Here is an 18,742-nt window from a genome sequence, read left to right on the forward strand (position 1 = left end):
TTTCTAGTCTAAACTATCAGTTTCCCATGAAGGATTTCTGCATAAACTTAAGTCATTCTCAGACTGGATATCAGAGAAGAGCAAATCTGTGAAGGATATTGAGATTGTGAATGTTCAAGATGCTGAACATGTGAAGAAAAGTTTGGAGTTTCTCAAGGCAAGTATCAAAATAAATATGACATAATATATTCAAAAAACCTATGGATTTAATACAATTAGTGTTTAGAAAATATGACTTTGCTAAGGCTATAGGATTATTTTCCTTCTTTGTCTCTAGAGATGTTTGTTTACAACTATAAAATAATCATAACTTTATGAATGCCATTCTGCTGCTATCCCAAATACCTTATCACACTCTTACTACCACTGACATGTTGAAATTTGTATTTATGTATTTATGTGTTAGTTACATAAGTAGGTAACAGTAGTAATTAGTCATATAAAAATAGGCACAGAAATATGTAATAGTATAAATAGCACGGTAGTGTATCTCTTAATGATGGGGATACATCTGAGAAATGTGTCATTAGGCAATTTTGTCTCTGTGTGAACATCATAATTACAGTCGTAATTATAAGAACCTAGAAGGTATAGCCTATGGCTTGTATGCTATAAACTTGTACAGCATGTTATGATGCTAAATGCTGTATAATTATTAAATAAATAATTATTATCATCATCTATCACTAGATGATGAATAGATTTTTGACAAATAACAAAAAAGTCAATAAACCTTTCAGTCACTGGTATAAGAAGCATATTTTAAAAATATTGTTACTAATATAAACTTTATCATAGCGTAGCTCTCTATTGGTAGCTTGTACTACTCCGTTCACAGAATGTAATAGGCGACTGTAGCACGATATGTTTGTGTATCTAAACACAGAAGAGGAACAGTAAAAATATGGTATTACAATTTTATGGGACCACCATCATACATGTGGTTCATCGTTGACTGAAACATTGTTACATTTTTCTCGAACTCCTGACCTCGAGAGATCCTCCCGCCTTGGTCTCCCAGAGTGCTAGGATTACAGGCGTGAGCCACCACGCCCAGCCTGTTATATTGTTGTACAGTGATTGACAGTATTTATATGTTAGTCCCTTTTGGCATGCTGGATTTTTTTTTTTCCCCAAGTTCTTAATTTGAACAGAATGCCTCATGAATTTGGTTAGGCTTACAGCCTGGGAAGTCAGAAAACAGAAATTCTGGCTCATTTAATTCATATTTCAGATTTCCCATAGTCCTGTTTATGTGTTCATGTATGTTGTAAATATTAGCAAGAAATATTTTAATGTAGATGTTTCCCTTCAGTGTGCTAAGTGTACCTAAATTGGATCTTTGCCTTTTGTCAGAGTTACATTTTAAGTGTGATGTAACCTTTTGAGAGAGGTTATTTATCTTTTTATATAATACCAGCTACCACAGTATTTAAATAATTTATTATCATCATCTATCACTAGATGATGAATAGATTTTTGACAAATAACAAAAAAGTCAATAAACCTTTCAGTCACTGGTATAAGAAGCATATTTAAAAAATATTATTGCTAATGTAAACTTTATCATGGCATAGCTCTCTATTGGTAACTTGCACTACTCTGTTCACAGAATATAATAAAAGAACTTGGACATACCAAAATGCAGCTGGAAACTACTGCCTTTGACGTGCAGTTCTTCATTTCTGAATATGCACAAGATCTGTCTCCCAACCAAAACAAACAACTGCTGGGGCTCTTAAACACAACTCAGAAGTGTTTTCTGGATGTACAGGACTCAGTAACTACCCAGGTGGAACGTTTAGAGACTCAGTTACAGCTAGAACAAGATCTTGATGACCAGAAGGTTTGCCTTTCTTTGTGCGGTTGGAATTCTTTGCTTTTAGTGCGAAACTGTAACGTAGATGCCCAGGGATTATAGCATGAAAGGAAAGCTTTTCTGTAAAGGCATTAATGGACAGGGTATGGCATAGAGATCCTACAGTGTGTAACAATAAAGATTATTGTTTTCCATAATGATGCTATAATTTAGTTGATTTTAGTTTTCATGACTCTCAAAAATACTCATTTCAGGTGAGAGTCTTGATTTTTTTCCCCTCAGAGTAGGAAATATGGATGCATTCAGAAACTGCAAGTAATAAATTGATAAACATATGACTAAAGAAGGTGAAGAGTTTCCTTTTCCTCTGGGAGGTGAATCTTTGGAGCCAGATTGTCTGAGTTTACACCCCAGGTGTACTACTCACTCCTGTGACCCAGGGCAAGCCACTTAAACTCAGTTATTTCACTGAGAAATTGGAAATAATAATAGTACTTACCTGGTAGTATTGTGAACATTGATAAAAGAATGTATATTTGAAAAAAAAACAACTTTGTACTTTGCCTTGCATGTGTTAGACTTTTAGTAAACACGATCTACAGCTATGAGATGAATAATTAGTGTATATATAACAGGAAAATGAAAGATGCAGGCCATTAGCATTGATTTTTTTTAAGTCACTCTTTTAGAAGTTTTAACAAATTGTATTAGAGTGCTGATAGCAATAATGAGCAAAGAGGTAGGAATGCAACTAGACATAGTGATTAAGTAAAAATATTGCATGCAGTGCTCCTTTTATTATTTCTTGAAGCACCAGGCATTGTCTCTAGCATGATAACCTGTATACACATATCAAATATGTTAACTGGCAAATCACGACTAACTTCTCTTTTGATGTCCTTTTGCAGAATTAATTCTGTGTGTCGCAGTTTTCAAGAGCTTAAGAACATGGGATGTTTCTTCCTGTTGGTCAGAAGTTCCATCTCTTACACATTTGCATGGCCAGTATTCTGTCGAGCAGTTTCATCTACACTTGATCTCTTTCCTTGTTTAAGGGACAAGCTCACTGTCTGTCTCACCTTGCTCAGTTTGTACCCCACTGCTATCATGTTTACAGCATACTTATGAAGGCTTAGTAGAGGAAACTTGAAAATGTGTTCTAATAGAGAGCTATCATGATGGTGCATGAAAGTCGTTTTTATGACCACACATTTAAGGTGTTTTGGTGCTTCTTCACTTTAGATTGTGGCAGAGCGTCAGCGGGAGTACAAAGAGAAACTCCAAGGCATTTGCGATCTCCTCACCCAAACTGAAAACCGGCTGATTGGTCACCAAGAAGCTTTTGTGATTGGAGATGGCACAGTTGAGTTAAAGAAGTACCAGTCCAAGCAAGAGGTAAGAGTTTGGTTTTGTGTCAGCAGCCCTGTGTCGATGTCAGGCTTGATTACTATCCTTTGGAAGGCAGTTAGGGTTATTGAAAAATACCAATAATTTTAGCATTTCACAAGCAAGGCATACCTGGAGTTTTAAACTTCATATTAAAAGTTAGATTTCTAACTTCAAGCAAGCCAGGAAATTTTCTTCACTTTTTTGGTAAGAGTTGTTGAGTGGAGGAGATATAAAAGAGGTTTGATAATAGAAATACCACGTGTGATGAATTAAACAGGGGTCCTCAGACTTTTTAAACAGGGGGCCAGTTCACTGTCCCTCAGGCCATTGGAGGGCCATTGGAGAGTGAGGTGCACATTCCACACATGCGCACTGTGGGCCCCCAGGACTAGTAGGCTGCTAAGCAGGACAGGCAGCGGTGGCAAAAACAACCCCCTGAATTAAAATTTGAATCAATGTAAGGCCAAGCTACTCACATGCACATCAGGCAATATAGCCATCAGTTTGAGTTTTTTCTCTTAGTTCTTCCTTATTTCTTCCCTCTTTCTCTGCAGTTCGTTCCTTTGTATTGAAGGAAAGTGGAAAAAAAAAAAAACACACGAAAATGGCAAATAAAGGTATCTTTATTTTAGTGTCAGGAGAGAAAACATTCTCATTGTAACTAGATAGTTCTTGGTTCAAATTCCAGACTCTATAGCTTGTTAGCTTTATAATTTAATCTCTCAGAGTTTCAGTTTCTTCATTGGTCATACTTTCCTTGCTGTTATTGTAAAAGTTAAGTAATTATTGTGTAAGTCACTAGCACAGTTAACGTCACATATTACTGGCTCAATAAATGGGATTTCTTTTGATTCAGATACTTCTCAGAAAATTTTGAGGGTTAAAACAAAGTACGGAAAGAAATAATATTGAAACGCAAACAGTATAATATAGGGAATTAAAATACATAATAAAGGAGGAAAAGAAGAGGAAAAAATACATAGAGAAATCTAGACAGAGGAAAGCTATAACTACTTAAGAGAGATCTTAATATTGAGCTTCCTAGCAGCCAGGGCAAAGAAGGAAACATTACATATTATAAAGGCTGGTGTTTAGATGAAGAAAGTATCTTAGTTCACTGGGGAAACTATTTGTTTTTATCCTGAGAAGTAGATATATTTTTAAAAATAAAGGTTTAGAGATAATAAATATTACCATATATTTACAAGCTTAAAAATCTGGTGTGTACAAATTTATATAGATTATATACTAAATGCTTCAGTGTTTTCAATATTTCAGACTATATTTCTTTTGAACATGAAAATCTGAAAATCCATGCTTTTCTTTAATGTTGTTTGAGATTTTAAATTATATTAAATATCATGATTGAAATAAACTAACTCAAGCTAACATATTGAATATATTTTTCAAACTACATGTGCTAGACTCTTCATCTCTCTGCTCACTCCTTCTTTTACAATTACACCTCTGGAAGAGTTAAATAGATAATAATTTAATAATTTTTTTTCTTTTTATAAGGAATTACAGAACGATATACAAGGAAGTGCACAGGCATTGGCAGAAATAGTGAAAAACACAGAGAACTTCTTAAAGGAGAATGGTGAAAAGCTTTCACAAGAAGATAAGGCTTTGATTGAACAGAAACTTAATGAAGCTAAGATAAAGTGTGAACAGCTTAATTTAAAAGCAGAACAGTCGAAAAAGGAGCTGGATAAAGTTGTGACGACAGCAATCAAGGAAGAAACTGAAAAGGTCTTTATTCAAATATATGGCACACTATTGCTATGTCACCAATGATTGGCTCAACTGCTACTTGATTTATTAAGTGATATCAGGTGGTAGTAAGCAATGACTAGCACCAAGGGCTAGAATTCTGGGTTTCTAGATACAGAACTGACCAAATATCACAAAAGGCTTGCAGAATTGGTTTTGCTTAACTTTTTCTTAAAATTTAAGTGGGGCTATGAGACTTTCCACTTGTGAAATATGTATGGTCCCTCATCAATTATAAAATTTTGGAATGCACTTTTAGGAGCAGTGAAAACTTCAAAGTAACTCTAACATTTAATTTCAGTGCGCTAAGTTTGCAATGTGTGTCAGTTTTTAGCGTCCTCATTCTAATTTAAAGTGATCCGAAAACTCTTCCAATGTCCTAAAACCGCCCCAGCCCCATGTTCAAATGACCTCTTGTGAACTTTCCCTGCCCAGGTTGCAGCTGTGAAGCAGCTGGAAGAAAGCAAAGCCAAGATAGAAAACCTTTTAGACTGGTTGTCCGATGTCGACAAAGGCTCAGAAAGGGCAGAGACAAAGCACAAACAGGTGATTGAGCAGAATGGGACCCATTTTCAAGAAGGCAATGGCAAGTCGATGATTGGAGAAGAGGATGAAGTTAATGGAAACCTGCTGGACACTGATATAGATGGGCAAGTTGGAACCACTGAGGAGAATCTGAACCAGCAATACCAGAAAGTGAAGGTATGTCGTTGTACATGCAGTGATACTGTTACATTCTATTTCCAGGTCAGTAAAGATGGAAAAAACCTAGCACATGAGTTATCTTTTCAAATCTTAGTGCCCACAGAGAGTGAAAGTCCTTTTTTTCCTAGGTTCATCATTATGTCAAATATAAATTATTGTGAGAGTTCTAAGAAAGTAAAAAAAAAAAAAATAATGAGAAATAAGTCATTAGATATGACATTCTCCATGTAAGTGAAGCAGAATTATAGGGAATTAATTTTAGAAATACTAATAGTTACTATTTATAGAGCAGTTGCAGTGGGCCAGGCACTCTTCCAACCAATTTCCATCTTAACACATTTAGTTGTCCCAGTTACTCGTTGAGGTTTTTATTTTCATTTTACAGATGGTGAAACTATAACTTGCGGTAGTAAAGGAGCTTTCCTAAATTACACATCTAATAAGGGATGGAGTTGGGATTTCAAATGGCCATGTGCTCAGTAGCTCTGCCAAACGCTAGTCCATGTTCATAGACTAACTTGCTGTGCAGTCCTGAGCTCATTTAAGTTCTTTCTGGGCTCAGCTCATCTCTACGGTGAAGGCTGTTTTTAAGAAGAGGTATAAAAGCCCTTCTAAAAGTTCACTGCATGATGGAAATTAAAGCTAACATTAATGCTACTCTAGGAACAAGGGCAACTTTTGTAGAACCATTTCTCAAGTGTCATATAACTGATCGTTTTATTTCCATGTTTGGTTTTTGGTAGTTTTTGGTTTTTGTTTGGTTTTTAGTCTAGTTGACTAGACTTTAGAAATTTTTGCAGTTCAGTTTATTTTCCTCTCACTCTTTGTCTTTGGAATCCTTGGAATAGAATGCTGTCTGTGAGGTTCTCATAGAAAATATAAATTATGCCAGAAGAAGGGTGGGAGTATTTACTGTGTCAAAATATTAAGGGACCATTATAGGACCTTATTATGAAAAATAAGATCTCTTAAAATGAAAAAAAAAAAATCTAATGAATCCCTAAAGGAACTTTGTGAGTCAGTTAGAAAGAAGTCAGGAGAGTTTAGTAACTTGCCCAAAGTAGTGAAAAATACCAGTGGGTAGACTTAAACAATAAAGATGTCATGCAGGAAAAGCCCTTGTTTTTTAGCGAAGGTATGATAGTCCCCTTCTGATCTTTTTACCCCTAAGAATATAGGAATCTAAATGTGTTTTAGGAAGTCCTAATCCCCTGGTGGAGTGGAGAAAATGTCCAAAGGGCCTGAACCAAGATTTCTAGCTCTCAGTAATTGTGCCACATGTCCTCAGCCAAGCCATTCCCCTCCTTAAGCTGAGATTCCCCTACTGTATAAGGAAGGGGATGGGTTTGATGATTTAAAGGCATTCTAAATATCTATTCATGCTATTATGTGCAAAGCTCTTCTGGAGGGTCGCATATGAATATAATTCAAATACCAAAGACAGTCTGTGGGAGGAATGTTATTTAGTCAAAAATATTTATCATGTGCCCACAAATGTGGCAGGCATTGTTACAGGCGATAAGGGTACCAGTGTTAATGAGCCTGTTCTCAGCTGACCTATTGGGATCAGTGAACGGCTGCCCTATAGCAGTGCTTCTAAGTCCTTTTCACTTGGCAGTCATCTGTACTCAGTCCCCATGTGCCAGCACTGCTCTAGGTACTTGGGACTCCCCAGTGAGCAAAATAATTTCCCTGTTCTGGCGCTTGGCATGCTGGGGGGTGGGGGGTGGTGAGGGCAATACAGCACACGATAACTAAGTTAGATGGTGTGTTGGAAGGTGGTGAGTGCTAAGGGAGAAAAGTTAAAGTGTTAGGTGAGGATGGTTGAGTGTGGGGTTGGGGGCCAGTTTTCCATGTTTAAATAGGACTTAAAGAAGATGAGGGATGAAAGACCTGTTACTAGACAAAGAGCAACAGAGAAAAAGGTCCTAAAGTCTACCAAGGTGGGGAGGGGGTTACAGGTGGGAGCAGCAAAGAGGTTGGAGGTAGCAGAAAGAGCTAGGAGGTGAAAAGATCAGGTTATTTGGCTCCATGCAAGCCATTATAAGAAACATAGAAAATTGCCCAAAAGGATTATCTTCCTTTCTGCCGCATTTGTGTGGCATAGTGGGGTGATTGGGAAAAGATGCTTATGGCTGGAGCGAAAGGGACTCTAGCCATCTGTGGCCCAAGAGGCTGAGGGGACCAGTAGCTCATATCTGTGACCTGCTCACAGCATACCTGCCTGGGAGCCTGCCCTTCCTGCCTTGGGAGTGGATTTGAGCCTCTGGCACGTGTCGGGCTGTGCGGGAAGTACTCTACGTGTGTGATCTCGTGTACTCCTTACAGCAGACCTGTGATGTGTGGGATAGTTATTGTCTCCATTTGTCGCATGCAGGAAACTGAGGCATAGTGAAGCTAATAGCTCCCGCTAGTATTCTGTCTCATGTGTCCCTTTAACTTTCACTGAGCTTCTCTGGATGTACAGTGTTCTTGCTTAATTTTTGTTGAAATGTTTTTATAGCTTTAAAATTATAAATTCTTTTTTCTATTTAAATGTTTTTCCAGGATCGTTTGCTAATAAAAAATGTTGTATTTATTTGCTCTATAATTAGGTACAGACAGCAGTGGTCCTTTTTGGGTGGCTTTTCATAAGGAAGCAGTGAGTCAAATGAGATCAGATTATATAGATGCTTGTGTTAGAATTGGAATAGGAATTTATTACGTTTTTTCCAGGCTTTTCAAAAACAGTATCTGTCCTATGTGATTGTCTAAATACTTTCTAGAGAAGGTTGGAAATGTCATTAAAAATAAGATTGGAGTGCTCAAAATGCAGTTCTGGCTACTCTGAAATTCACGCATAATAGGGGAATATTGTGCAACTCAAAAAGGGGAATGAGAAGCAATTTGTAGCCCTGTCGTTTATTGAATCCTGTCAGTCCTGAAGCGACAGGGAGCTGTCTACAGTGTAACCCTGTCGCTGCTTGGAGGTTATGGTCAATTTGTTTCTACATAGGCCCAACATGAGAAGATCATCTCTCAGCACCAAGCAGTCATCGTGGCCACTCAGTCTGCACAAGCCTTGCTCGAGAAACAGGGTCACTATCTCTCCCCCGAGGAAAAAGAGAAACTGCAGAAGAACATGAAAGAACTGAAAGCACATTATGAAACTGCGCTGGCTGAGTCAGAGAAGAAAATGAAGTTAACACGCTCTCTCCAGGAAGAATTAGAAAAGTTCGATGCGGATTATACCGAGTTTGAGCACTGGCTGCAGCAGTCAGAACAAGAACTTGAAAACCTGGAGGCAGGTGCAGATGACTTCAATGGTTTGATGACTAAATTGAAAAGGCAGAAGAGTTTCTCAGAAGATGTCATTTCTCACAAAGGTGACTTGAGGTACATCACAATTTCTGGAAACAGAGTGTTAGAAGCTGCCAAGTCTTGCAGCAAGAGGGATGGCAGCAAGGTTGACAAGGCTAATATTGACACTTCTGCAACCCACAGAGAAGTTCAGAGCAAATTGGATCATGCTACTGATCGGTTCAGGTCGCTCTACTCTAAGGTAATTTTATTTTTCTTTTTGAAAGAAAAGGTAAATCTGTGATTATATAGTTTTCACTTTGTCCTCTTAACTTTTGGGATTAGATGCAAGAAATCCAAAAACCGAAGCAGAGAGAAAAGGTAGTTTTATCACACTTCCCTCAGTCTTATTCATGCTCTCTACCTCTGAGAAATGTGCTTAAAGATTAGGAGCTTAAAGTTATTTAGTTAGTTTTGAGAGAATGATTTCCAAGAAGCCCCAGCTCTAAAACGTTCTAATATCCAATATGACCACAAGAGGGCGCTTGTGTGTTGACTAAGCAAAGACTATATCACCAGTTTGTAGCCTCAAGCTTGGGGACAGAAGTTTCATTTCAGATTATTCTCTTCTCAGCTACTACAAGTATTTGTCTTGCAGATATGTGATCAGTATATTATTTTAATACTTAATGACTAGCAGACTGTTTTGCTTCTTTTGCTTCTGTGGACAAGTAAGAGAGTTCTGTTTAAAAAGAAAATCTAAGAATATATTTCCCTGTTTGCAATATAAATGAAACAGGTAGCATAAATGATTCAAAGACCATTGTTGGGTCTTGGGCGTTACTATTTGCTTTCGTTGTATTAATCTTGTGCAACATGGAGAAACAATTGATGAAGCACCTTTAGAACCTTTCCCATCAAATGCATATCTGTACACATGGTGTAGAAAACCCACTGGGAATGTGTCCTGGTAGGTCTGCCTCCTCTGATGATTGATATCTTTATCCTTCATTCTGGGTTAAGACTCAGCCCTTGTCAATATGTTTTTGAGTTGGTGAAATCTAGAACTATCTCCTCATTTTTATGAGGAGATAGTTACTTTTTGGCTTCTTAGAGGATGCTTCTTCATGTAAAGGAGAAAATCTTAGCCCTTCAGAATTTTCCTTAACTTTGGTTGAAGTCTAGTTTTTTCCAAGTTATATAGTTCTTAGGTCCTACAGTTATTTGATGCAAATGAAAATAATGCGTTTTAATCTCCTACCCCTTTTCTCTTTTGATTTTTAGTGCAATGTTCTTGGAAATAATCTTAAAGATCTGGTGGATAAATATCAACACTATGAAGATGCTTCGTGTGGACTTATTTCCGGGCTCCAGGCCTGTGAGGCCACAGCGAGCAAACACTTATCCGAACCTATTGCTGTGGACCCCAAAAATCTGCAGAGACAATTAGAGGAGACCAAGGTAAAAAAAAGAGAGAGAGAGAGAGAGAGAGAGATTGAGCATGCACAAGAGAGAGATCCGATCCTTCAATAGTCCTACTAAAAAGATTCCAGTTTCCATACTTTTGTGATAGTTTCACCTAGCATAGGGGAAAAACAATGTAAAAAGAATACTTCTCCCTGCAGAGGGAGTTATGACTCTGTTTCTCCACAGTCCATTCATTTTTTTTTTTTCCCTGATGTTATTTAACAGATTTGACATTGCTGTTTGTTACCTGCGTTCCACTGCCCCTCCTACACACACAAAACTGAATATCGTCCAGGCCATTTATTTATCTTTATACTTATTTATCTTTCTCACTGTTTATGCTCCCACCTCAGTGGACACCAGGGAGGTTCCCTGGGCCAGGTCAGCACCCCCAGACTGATGCAGCCTTCCCAGGGATCTCCTCCTTCCTTCAGATGTGCGTTTTCAGTCCTGGATTTTTGTCTTTTCTTTTACTCCTGGCCTCAAGCTATCCTCTTGCCTTGGCCTCCCAGAGTGCTAGGATTATAGCCACTGTGCCTGGCCTGGATTTTTGTCTTTGTTTTTATTTTTCTTCTTCTTTTACACAAGTACAAAAACAGATCTGTTTTAATTAAATTTTCAATTCCCATTCAATTATGTGTTTATGGACAGTATGTGTAGTGGGGGGAGAGGAGATACTAAGACATTAAGGCCATTATTTTGGTAGGAAATGCCAGTCATTTAAAATGATTAAGATTGCCTATATTACATTAACCAGTAAATTTGATATTTTTAGTATAGGAAATATATAAAATAGAAATACATTTAAAGTTAGATCTATATTAGGAAACTGATTATATCCTGTATAAAAATAATTTTTATATAATTAGGGCAAAGAAAAAGAAAAATCCAAAAGAATGCTAAAATGCTATGGCTTTTTAATTAAACTGATGCATGGATTAATTTTAAAATGGAACAAAATATTTGGTAAGTGCTGTAGAAGACTTCTCTAGTTCTAAGACAGTTGAAGAATATAAAAAGGAGAGAGGGAAATCTCAAGGGAAAATGAATTCTGATTAAGCCACAGCATAATTTTAAAAATGACATGTCCAATAAAGTCCTTCCTGGCATACGTATATATCTTTGTTGCAGAGGATCTCAGAATGTATGAAGGATAAATTTTTTATGAGGATTAGGTTGTCTCCATTTCTTTCATTTTATTAAGAATTTTATAATTTTATATTTTACAATTACTTTTCTTTTGACAATAACATAAATACATAAGACTACCATAAAAATCAGTCTTTTCTACATTTAACATACTATCTCCTACTTAGATTCTATTGTATAATAAATGTAATTTTTGAGATACCCAATTAGTTTATTTGAAATAATTCTGTTCTCTCACTTTTCATGCATGAAAAGCTTGATAGGTGGAGAAGTTAAGGCATTGGTCCAGTGGGAGTAAGGAGGTAAGCTATGTTGTTGGACATTTCTGGAACGGGAAGTAGAGAAAGATAGAGTGAAGATAGAATTAGGGAATAGATTTCACTGGACCTTTTCTAGCATGCTCAAGTCTTGGCCTTTATTATGAAGGGAAGTTACCGAAGGATTTTAAACAGGGGAGCGATATATGGTCAGATATATATTTTAGATAAAACGTGTTAGGACCTATAGTAGAGAAGTGATTGGAGACAGGAGCACAGTAGGAGTCTTTCTGCAGTAATCTAAGTGAGAGATTAAACTGTAGCAATCTAGAAATTTTGATCAGAGCAAAAGTTAGTTTTAAAAAAATACTAAGCAGGTAAAATAGTCATGGCTTGATGGTTGATTTGCATGTGGAAAAGAAGCCTTAAAGAGGATGGTATCTAGGAGAAGCCTCAGGTTTACTACTTGGGTGATTAGATTTGACCCTAGGAGGAAGCACAGATATAGGGAGTGAGAAGATGAGTTCAGATTTAGCTTTTTAGAGTTTGAAGTGATTGTTGGAATCACCCAGATGGAAACATTCAAGAGGCAGTTGGAAACCTGGGCCCATGGCCAGGGATGAGTTCATCTATAATTGAACATATGGGACTGGGAAATCCGAATGCAGGAGTTGAAGAGGAGCTAGTACCTCGAGTGAAATCAAAGCCACGCACAGGGCCTGTGTGGCCAGGTGGCCCACTTGGGCAGAGCTCTGTCAGCGGTGTTAGGAATGTAGGGCCATACTTCTGGAAGACTTATCTGTGGCTCCTGCTTCTACCTTTTTTCTCCTCATTCTCATTGTTGAACTACATCTGCTCACTCAGAGCTCAGCAGGGACCTCTATTCAGTAAATTCAAGGACTCATTAGTCTTGGTTTACATTATCCTTTTTGAAGCAATTGACACTGTTAACCTTTTTCCCTTTCTCTCTTCCTTTAAGCTTTGGGGACAGAATTATTCTGGGCCTGTTTCTGCCTACCTGGTCACATTTGTTCTATCTCTTTCTCTGTTCCCCATTACTTAAATATAAATATTCTTCATGATTCTTTATAATCTCCTTTGCTGGTGTTCCTAGGCTTTCTCATTGTCTTGTCATATATCTTGGCCTCCAGTTTTTTCTGTCTAGTTCCAGCTTGTGTTCAGAGGCTCCTCAGTTCCCAGCTTTGCTGTTTCTTTCTATACGAGGGTCTAAGACCACTTTCAAGTCATGAATTCCAAAACAGCCTCTCCTTTTCTCCTAAACTCACTCTCACTTTTGTTTACAAATTCTGCTAATACCTAGCTCAAAACCTTTGGATAGTGTACAAGGCTTACAAGTGGAGATTGAGGGATAACTCAGGCTAAAGTTAGAGGGTCGTAAGATCAGGCAAATTATTATGAACATATGCCCAGGGGTTTATTGCAAGACTGAATTTGTATTATCCAGCCTGTCTGATGCTTTTGCTAATGCTGCTTTATAACTGGCCTTATTTTAAGAATGTTGGAATAAGTTTATGATGGTGAAAGTTCATATGATGAAAAGTTTACTCTGTCCAATTTAACTTTATCTTATAAATCATTTTTTCCATGTTAGCAATCTTATTAGTCCTACTGAGTATGATTGAAAAACATTTACTCCTACAGGCTCTGCAAGGACAAATATCAAGTCAGCAGGTTGCTGTAGAGAAACTGAAAAAAACAGCTGAAGTGCTTTTGGATGCCAGGGGATCTTTACTTCCAGCCAAGAATGATATCCAGAAAACACTTGGTAAGATAGTCATTGCCTTGTTTCCTGTCTCACAGGTCAATTCTAACTAAAGTTGCTCTGATAGGTAGGGGAAAAATGTTCATGACTATCTATTACGTCACTTACGATCCTTGTGGAATGGTGTTGCTGAATCTGGGAACAGACACCCCTCCTTTGACAAGTACATTAGAGTCTCAGGGGTGGGACTATGTTGCTTGAAATAAATATATTTAAATTTCAATTTTACTGCTGAAATAAAAAAAAACAGAAAAAAAATTTCAATTTTACATTTATAAAATGTAATAGAAACTCTTTATGTAATATCCACCACAAGAAGTAGAACTCTACAAAATTCTCTTGGTTGATGGGATTGGGCAGAGGTAGACTTTCAACCTAGCACCAGAATAGGCTCTCCGAGGGTCTTTATCAATAGTGGGAATTTAAGGAGTCGAGAGATGTGCTTTAAAGCAGTGTTCCCACTTCTCTGTGCTCTAAAGGAAGTTCTTGAGTGGGCTCACTCAAATGAGGGTTCCTGTTACCCCAATACTTTAGTGATGCGGGGAAACTTGTCTGTAGTTACAAAGGTACTTTTGTGCCCTCTTGCATTAGATGAATGTATTTCTTGAGAGAACTACTGTGTATTATTCTTTTTATCTATTCACAGTATTTAGTTTATGCTAAATGTACAATGGAATATCTCAGTGTTTTTTTATTGTCTTGTTGTATGTATTTTTGTTTTAACTTTGCTGTTTTTCATAATATTTAAATGTGTGGGTTGAGGTTATAATATATTCCTATGTGTGAATGTGTGAAATAAAAACCTTCTGCAGCAGACGATGAGACATATGTTTCACCCCAAACAGAGCATGAATTAAAATCTGGGTAGAAGTTTTACATGAACAGAAGGATGGAACTTTGCTTTTCCAAGACCACTCTGTAGAAGTGAAACCCCTTTTTTCATTCTTATAGACATCCAAACTTTTTTGATCATGTGTCCCTATCAAAAATGATTTTCAGCCTGCACTCTCAAATGTGCACATATATATGCATATAAATTATATGTAATATTACTACATTATTATATTATGTGTACTATAACTATGAAACACAAAAATATAGAATTTCAAAGTATAAAATGAAAATATGAAGGAATTTCTGACATTTTGTTTCTCTCTCCCAATGCACCATCTTGTGTATCCATAATGGAGGCCACTGCTGTCAGGACTCCTAGGGTACAGGGATTTGAAGGAGAAAGGCAGACTATCTTATTTGTATTTTTGTTATTTGAAGAAGCATTTTGACATTTACCCATTGTTAAGTGTACACAGTTTCATTTTTAGTTTTAAAATTCATTTTGTTACATTTTTTTTAAGACACTAAAACTTCTCTCTGGCATAATTTTCTAGGAATATGTGAAACTGTATTTAAAATATAGAGGAGTTTCTCTAAGATATATCTGACTTCTAAGAAAACCAACGACTAAAAAAGTAACATTCTTACAGTAGATTTTTTTTGTGCCTTTTTCTAAAATAATTTTTAGAAACAAGAATTTACTTCAGTTACAATATTTTATCACTAAGAAGTATAGAATAAACAGTGTTTTCGTTCAGACTGCTATAACAAAAAAATAGCATAGACTGGGTGGTTTAAACACCAAGTGTTTATTTCTCACAGTTTTGGATGCTGGAAGGCTGAGACCTGGGTGGCAGTATGGTCAGATTCCTCATGAGGGCCCCTTCCTGGCTTATGGATGGCTCCTTTCTTGCTGTATCCTCACATGGTTGAGAGTGATGGAGAGAGATCATCTTTCTCATGTCTCTTCTTTTTTTTTTTTTTTTTTTTTGAGACAGAGTCTCACTCTGTTGCCCGGGCTAGAGTGCATGGCATCAGCCTAGCTCACAGCAACCTCAAACTCCTGGGCTCAAGCAATCCTCCTGCCTCAGCCTCCCGAGTAGCTGGGACTACAAGCATGTGCCACCATGCCCGGCTAATTTTTTCTATATATTTTTAGTTGTCTAGCTAATTTCTTTCTATTTTGAGTAGAGACGAGGTCTCGCTCTTGCTCAGGCTGGTCTCTAACTCCTGAGTTCGAATGATCTGCCTGCCTCGGCCTCCCCAAGTGCTAGGAGTATAGGTGTGAGCCACCACACCTGGCCTCATGTCTCTTCTTATAAGGACATTCATCCTATTCACAAGGGCTCCACCCTCAGGACCTCATTACCTCCTCAGAAAGATAGGAAAAACCTCCTCTCTCATGCCATCCAGCACAACAAAGAACACTTCTATGACCAGATGTGTGGGGTGTTTCCCGCCCCCCTCCAAGCAATTCTCAAGTGGTTACCAGCTGGGGATCCTACAGTTCAATTCTGATATTATCTGCCTGGAGTTAGCATCAGATGCTAAAAGTTAAGGGCTCAGTGTCACAAGACTGCCCCCATTTCAGGGTCCAGGCACCAATCCTAGGTTGTGACCTATACTCCAGACTGATCAGCTATACATCAGGGTTCCCATGACCCTTCTTGGGTTCAATTAATTTTGCTAATGTAGCTCACAGAACTCCGGGAAACACTTTACTTACATTTACCCACTTATTATAAAGGACACAGACGAATAGCCAGATGGAAGAAATGTGTGGGGTGAGGTATGGCAGAAGGAGGACAGAGTTTTGGTGCCATCTCTGGGCACACCACCCTCCAGACACTTCCATGTGTTCAGCTGTCTGGAAGTTCCCTGAGCCCAGTCCTTTTGGGTTTTATGGAGGCTTTGTTACATAGCCATGATTGTTTACATCATTGACCATTGATATTAACTCAGCCCTCAGATGCTCCACACTCCCTGGAGGTTAGGGGGTGAGACTGAAAGTTCCAACACTCTTGATGACATGGCCAGTCCCCAATCAACCAGCCCCCATCCCGAGACTGTCCGGGAGTCTAAGCAGATCATTACCTGTTTAGAACGAAAGATGCTCCTATCACCCCGGAAATTCAAGGGATTTAAGAGCTGTGTCAGGTGCTCCTATTATTTAGGAAATCACAAAGGTCTTAGGAGCTCTGTGTCAGGAACTGGGGTCAGAGACCAAGTATTTTTTATTATATCGTAATACCGCACCTTCCAAAGGCCCCACTTCCAAATGCCATTATATTGGGGGTTAGTGCTTCAACACGTGAATTTGGGGGTGGTGAGGACACAGACATTGAGTCCCTAACAAACAGTAACACTCAAATTGTGTTGATTATATGAAAATAGCCAACTTTGCTTGGAAAATCACTTACCGTGGCTAAACACATCACGGATGTTACTCACAGAGTTGCCTAATTGAGTAGCAGCTAACCTGCCAATATCCAGCTGCAATTCAGAGCACCTGCTCTTGTGACTTTCAAATTAAGGCTCATATTTGAACCCACTGCTTGTTTCCTCTGCTTATAGCATCGCGGTGCATGTTAAATGCCTTATCCCTCCCCACAAGCATTCTCGTGGGCTTCATTGTGTGTTAGTAAGAGGAGCATGATCGTCTCTTCAAATCATCTAAACTTAAGCTCTCAATTCAGTGAAAATTTGACCAGCTGTTTTCTCATGATGTAGCATTAAAATAATCCAAAAGAAATATTGTTTTGGTATATGGATTGTGTTTCATGGGCCAAACAGGGAATGTAAGATATTTCTTTTATAGAGATGTTTCAAGTCACAACTTTGTTCTACTGAAGCATACTACAGTGTATCAGACTAAAGCATTCAGAAATAATTAAAATACTTTCCGAATTCTTGAACAATACGTGATAAATTCATGGTTAAAAAAAAGATTGTATTTCAGAGGGATGAATACATTAAAAACCATTGTTCTTCGAACTTCTTATTGGTCTGCAATATAGAGTGCAGGATGTAGTCAAATGAAAACTGAGCCAAAAAGGTTTTTTTTTTTTTTTAACCATCTTAAATCTTTAGAAATGAAAGTAAAGCTTATCTCATATGAGATAGGTTAGCCTGTTAAGTTTATGTTTCCCTTTTTCTGGCTATTCAATTTTTAAATAAATTCAATTTTTGTATATTTTAGAAGCATAATCTGAATTTTCTTTGAGTGGATTTTCATTGTTTATTTTCTCAATTCATTTGTATCTGCCAATTTCTGTATATTTGAGTACTTAAGTCGTGAAGGATGACAAAGCTTAGCATATGTGTATGAGGGAGGAAGAGAGGGAGAGGGATAAGTTTTACATGTAAAAGTTAATTCTTGATAAACATAACAGTGTATTGTCTCTTGAGGATAGTTGTGTGTTGACTACCACCTTTTTTTCCCTCCAAATAGTTATCGATAAGGATGGCTAATTTGAAATGTCAGATTGAGAACCAATATTTATTCCAAAGGTTTGCTGTTTAGACTTATCTTTCATCTAGGATAATTCGAATGTTTAGGCATCCAAAAATATGTGGTTTAAAATGCAGTTATTATGATATACATAACATTTTTTTTTTTAAGATTTCAATTTTTCATTTTCCACCAGGCTGTCTTCTTCCTTGACTTCTTAAGGTTTTAGGTAGTATTCTGATTATGCATTATGAGTTTATCATTTAAACTTTTTCCTTTTTTAAATTTTTGTGTAGAAAATTTATGATGCACCTTGGTGTATTTTTGAAAAGGAATAGGGCAAATAGAACTTTGTGGTTAATATTTCCCGATCTATTTGGATTAGATGACATTGTTGGGAGATACGACGATCTGTCCAAGTCTGTTAATGAACGAAATGAAAAACTCCAGGTAACCCTGACCCGTTCACTGAGTGTGCAGGATGGCTTGGATGAAATGCTGGACTGGATGGCAAGTGTGGAAAATTCTCTGAAAGAACAAGGCCAAGTGCCCTTAAACTCCGCTGCTCTTCAGGATATCATCAGTAAAAACATTGTAAGTGACTTTGTAAAAAGAAAAAAAAAAAAAATCCTACTTCCAGTTAAAAAACAAAACAAAACAGTTGTATAAGCTCAAAGAATAAGTCGATTTAAGATCAATTTAAAGACACAAAAAAAGAGATGTTTCCTGAACATAACAGTATGGGAAGTAGTGCTTGCATGAAATAAAGTGTGTAAAACTATTTTTCTGCCAAGAAGTATAGAAAGGGCTTTGTGTACTTTTTCTTGAATATTATT

The 18,742-nt window shown here is 37.4% G+C and overlaps 1 protein-coding gene across 26 annotated transcripts in view; it reads left to right on the top strand.

The window, feature by feature from the left end:
* The window catches only part of DST (dystonin), a 462,173-nt gene that overhangs the window by 329,238 nt on the left and 114,193 nt on the right, over positions 1-18,742 (top strand). For 19 of the 26 annotated variants that reach the window (XM_076003259.1, XM_076003267.1, XM_076003264.1 and 16 more), the window contains 9 exons: positions 8-157; positions 1,613-1,846; positions 3,062-3,214; positions 4,727-4,960; positions 5,417-5,683; positions 8,682-9,227; positions 10,250-10,426; positions 13,501-13,624; positions 18,292-18,500. In XM_076003259.1, coding sequence (XP_075859374.1) covers positions 8-157; positions 1,613-1,846; positions 3,062-3,214; positions 4,727-4,960; positions 5,417-5,683; positions 8,682-9,227; positions 10,250-10,426; positions 13,501-13,624; positions 18,292-18,500 — 2,094 coding nt within the window. The remainder of the gene's footprint in view (positions 1-7; positions 158-1,612; positions 1,847-3,061; positions 3,215-4,726; positions 4,961-5,416; positions 5,684-8,681; positions 9,228-10,249; positions 10,427-13,500; positions 13,625-18,291; positions 18,501-18,742) is intronic. The other 7 variants (XM_020287134.2, XM_076003278.1, XM_076003279.1 and 4 more) reach the window with 1 other exon arrangement.

Source organism: Microcebus murinus, chromosome 5, assembly GCF_040939455.1.
Source record: "Microcebus murinus isolate Inina chromosome 5, M.murinus_Inina_mat1.0, whole genome shotgun sequence".
NCBI classification, from domain to species: domain Eukaryota; kingdom Metazoa; phylum Chordata; class Mammalia; order Primates; family Cheirogaleidae; genus Microcebus; species Microcebus murinus.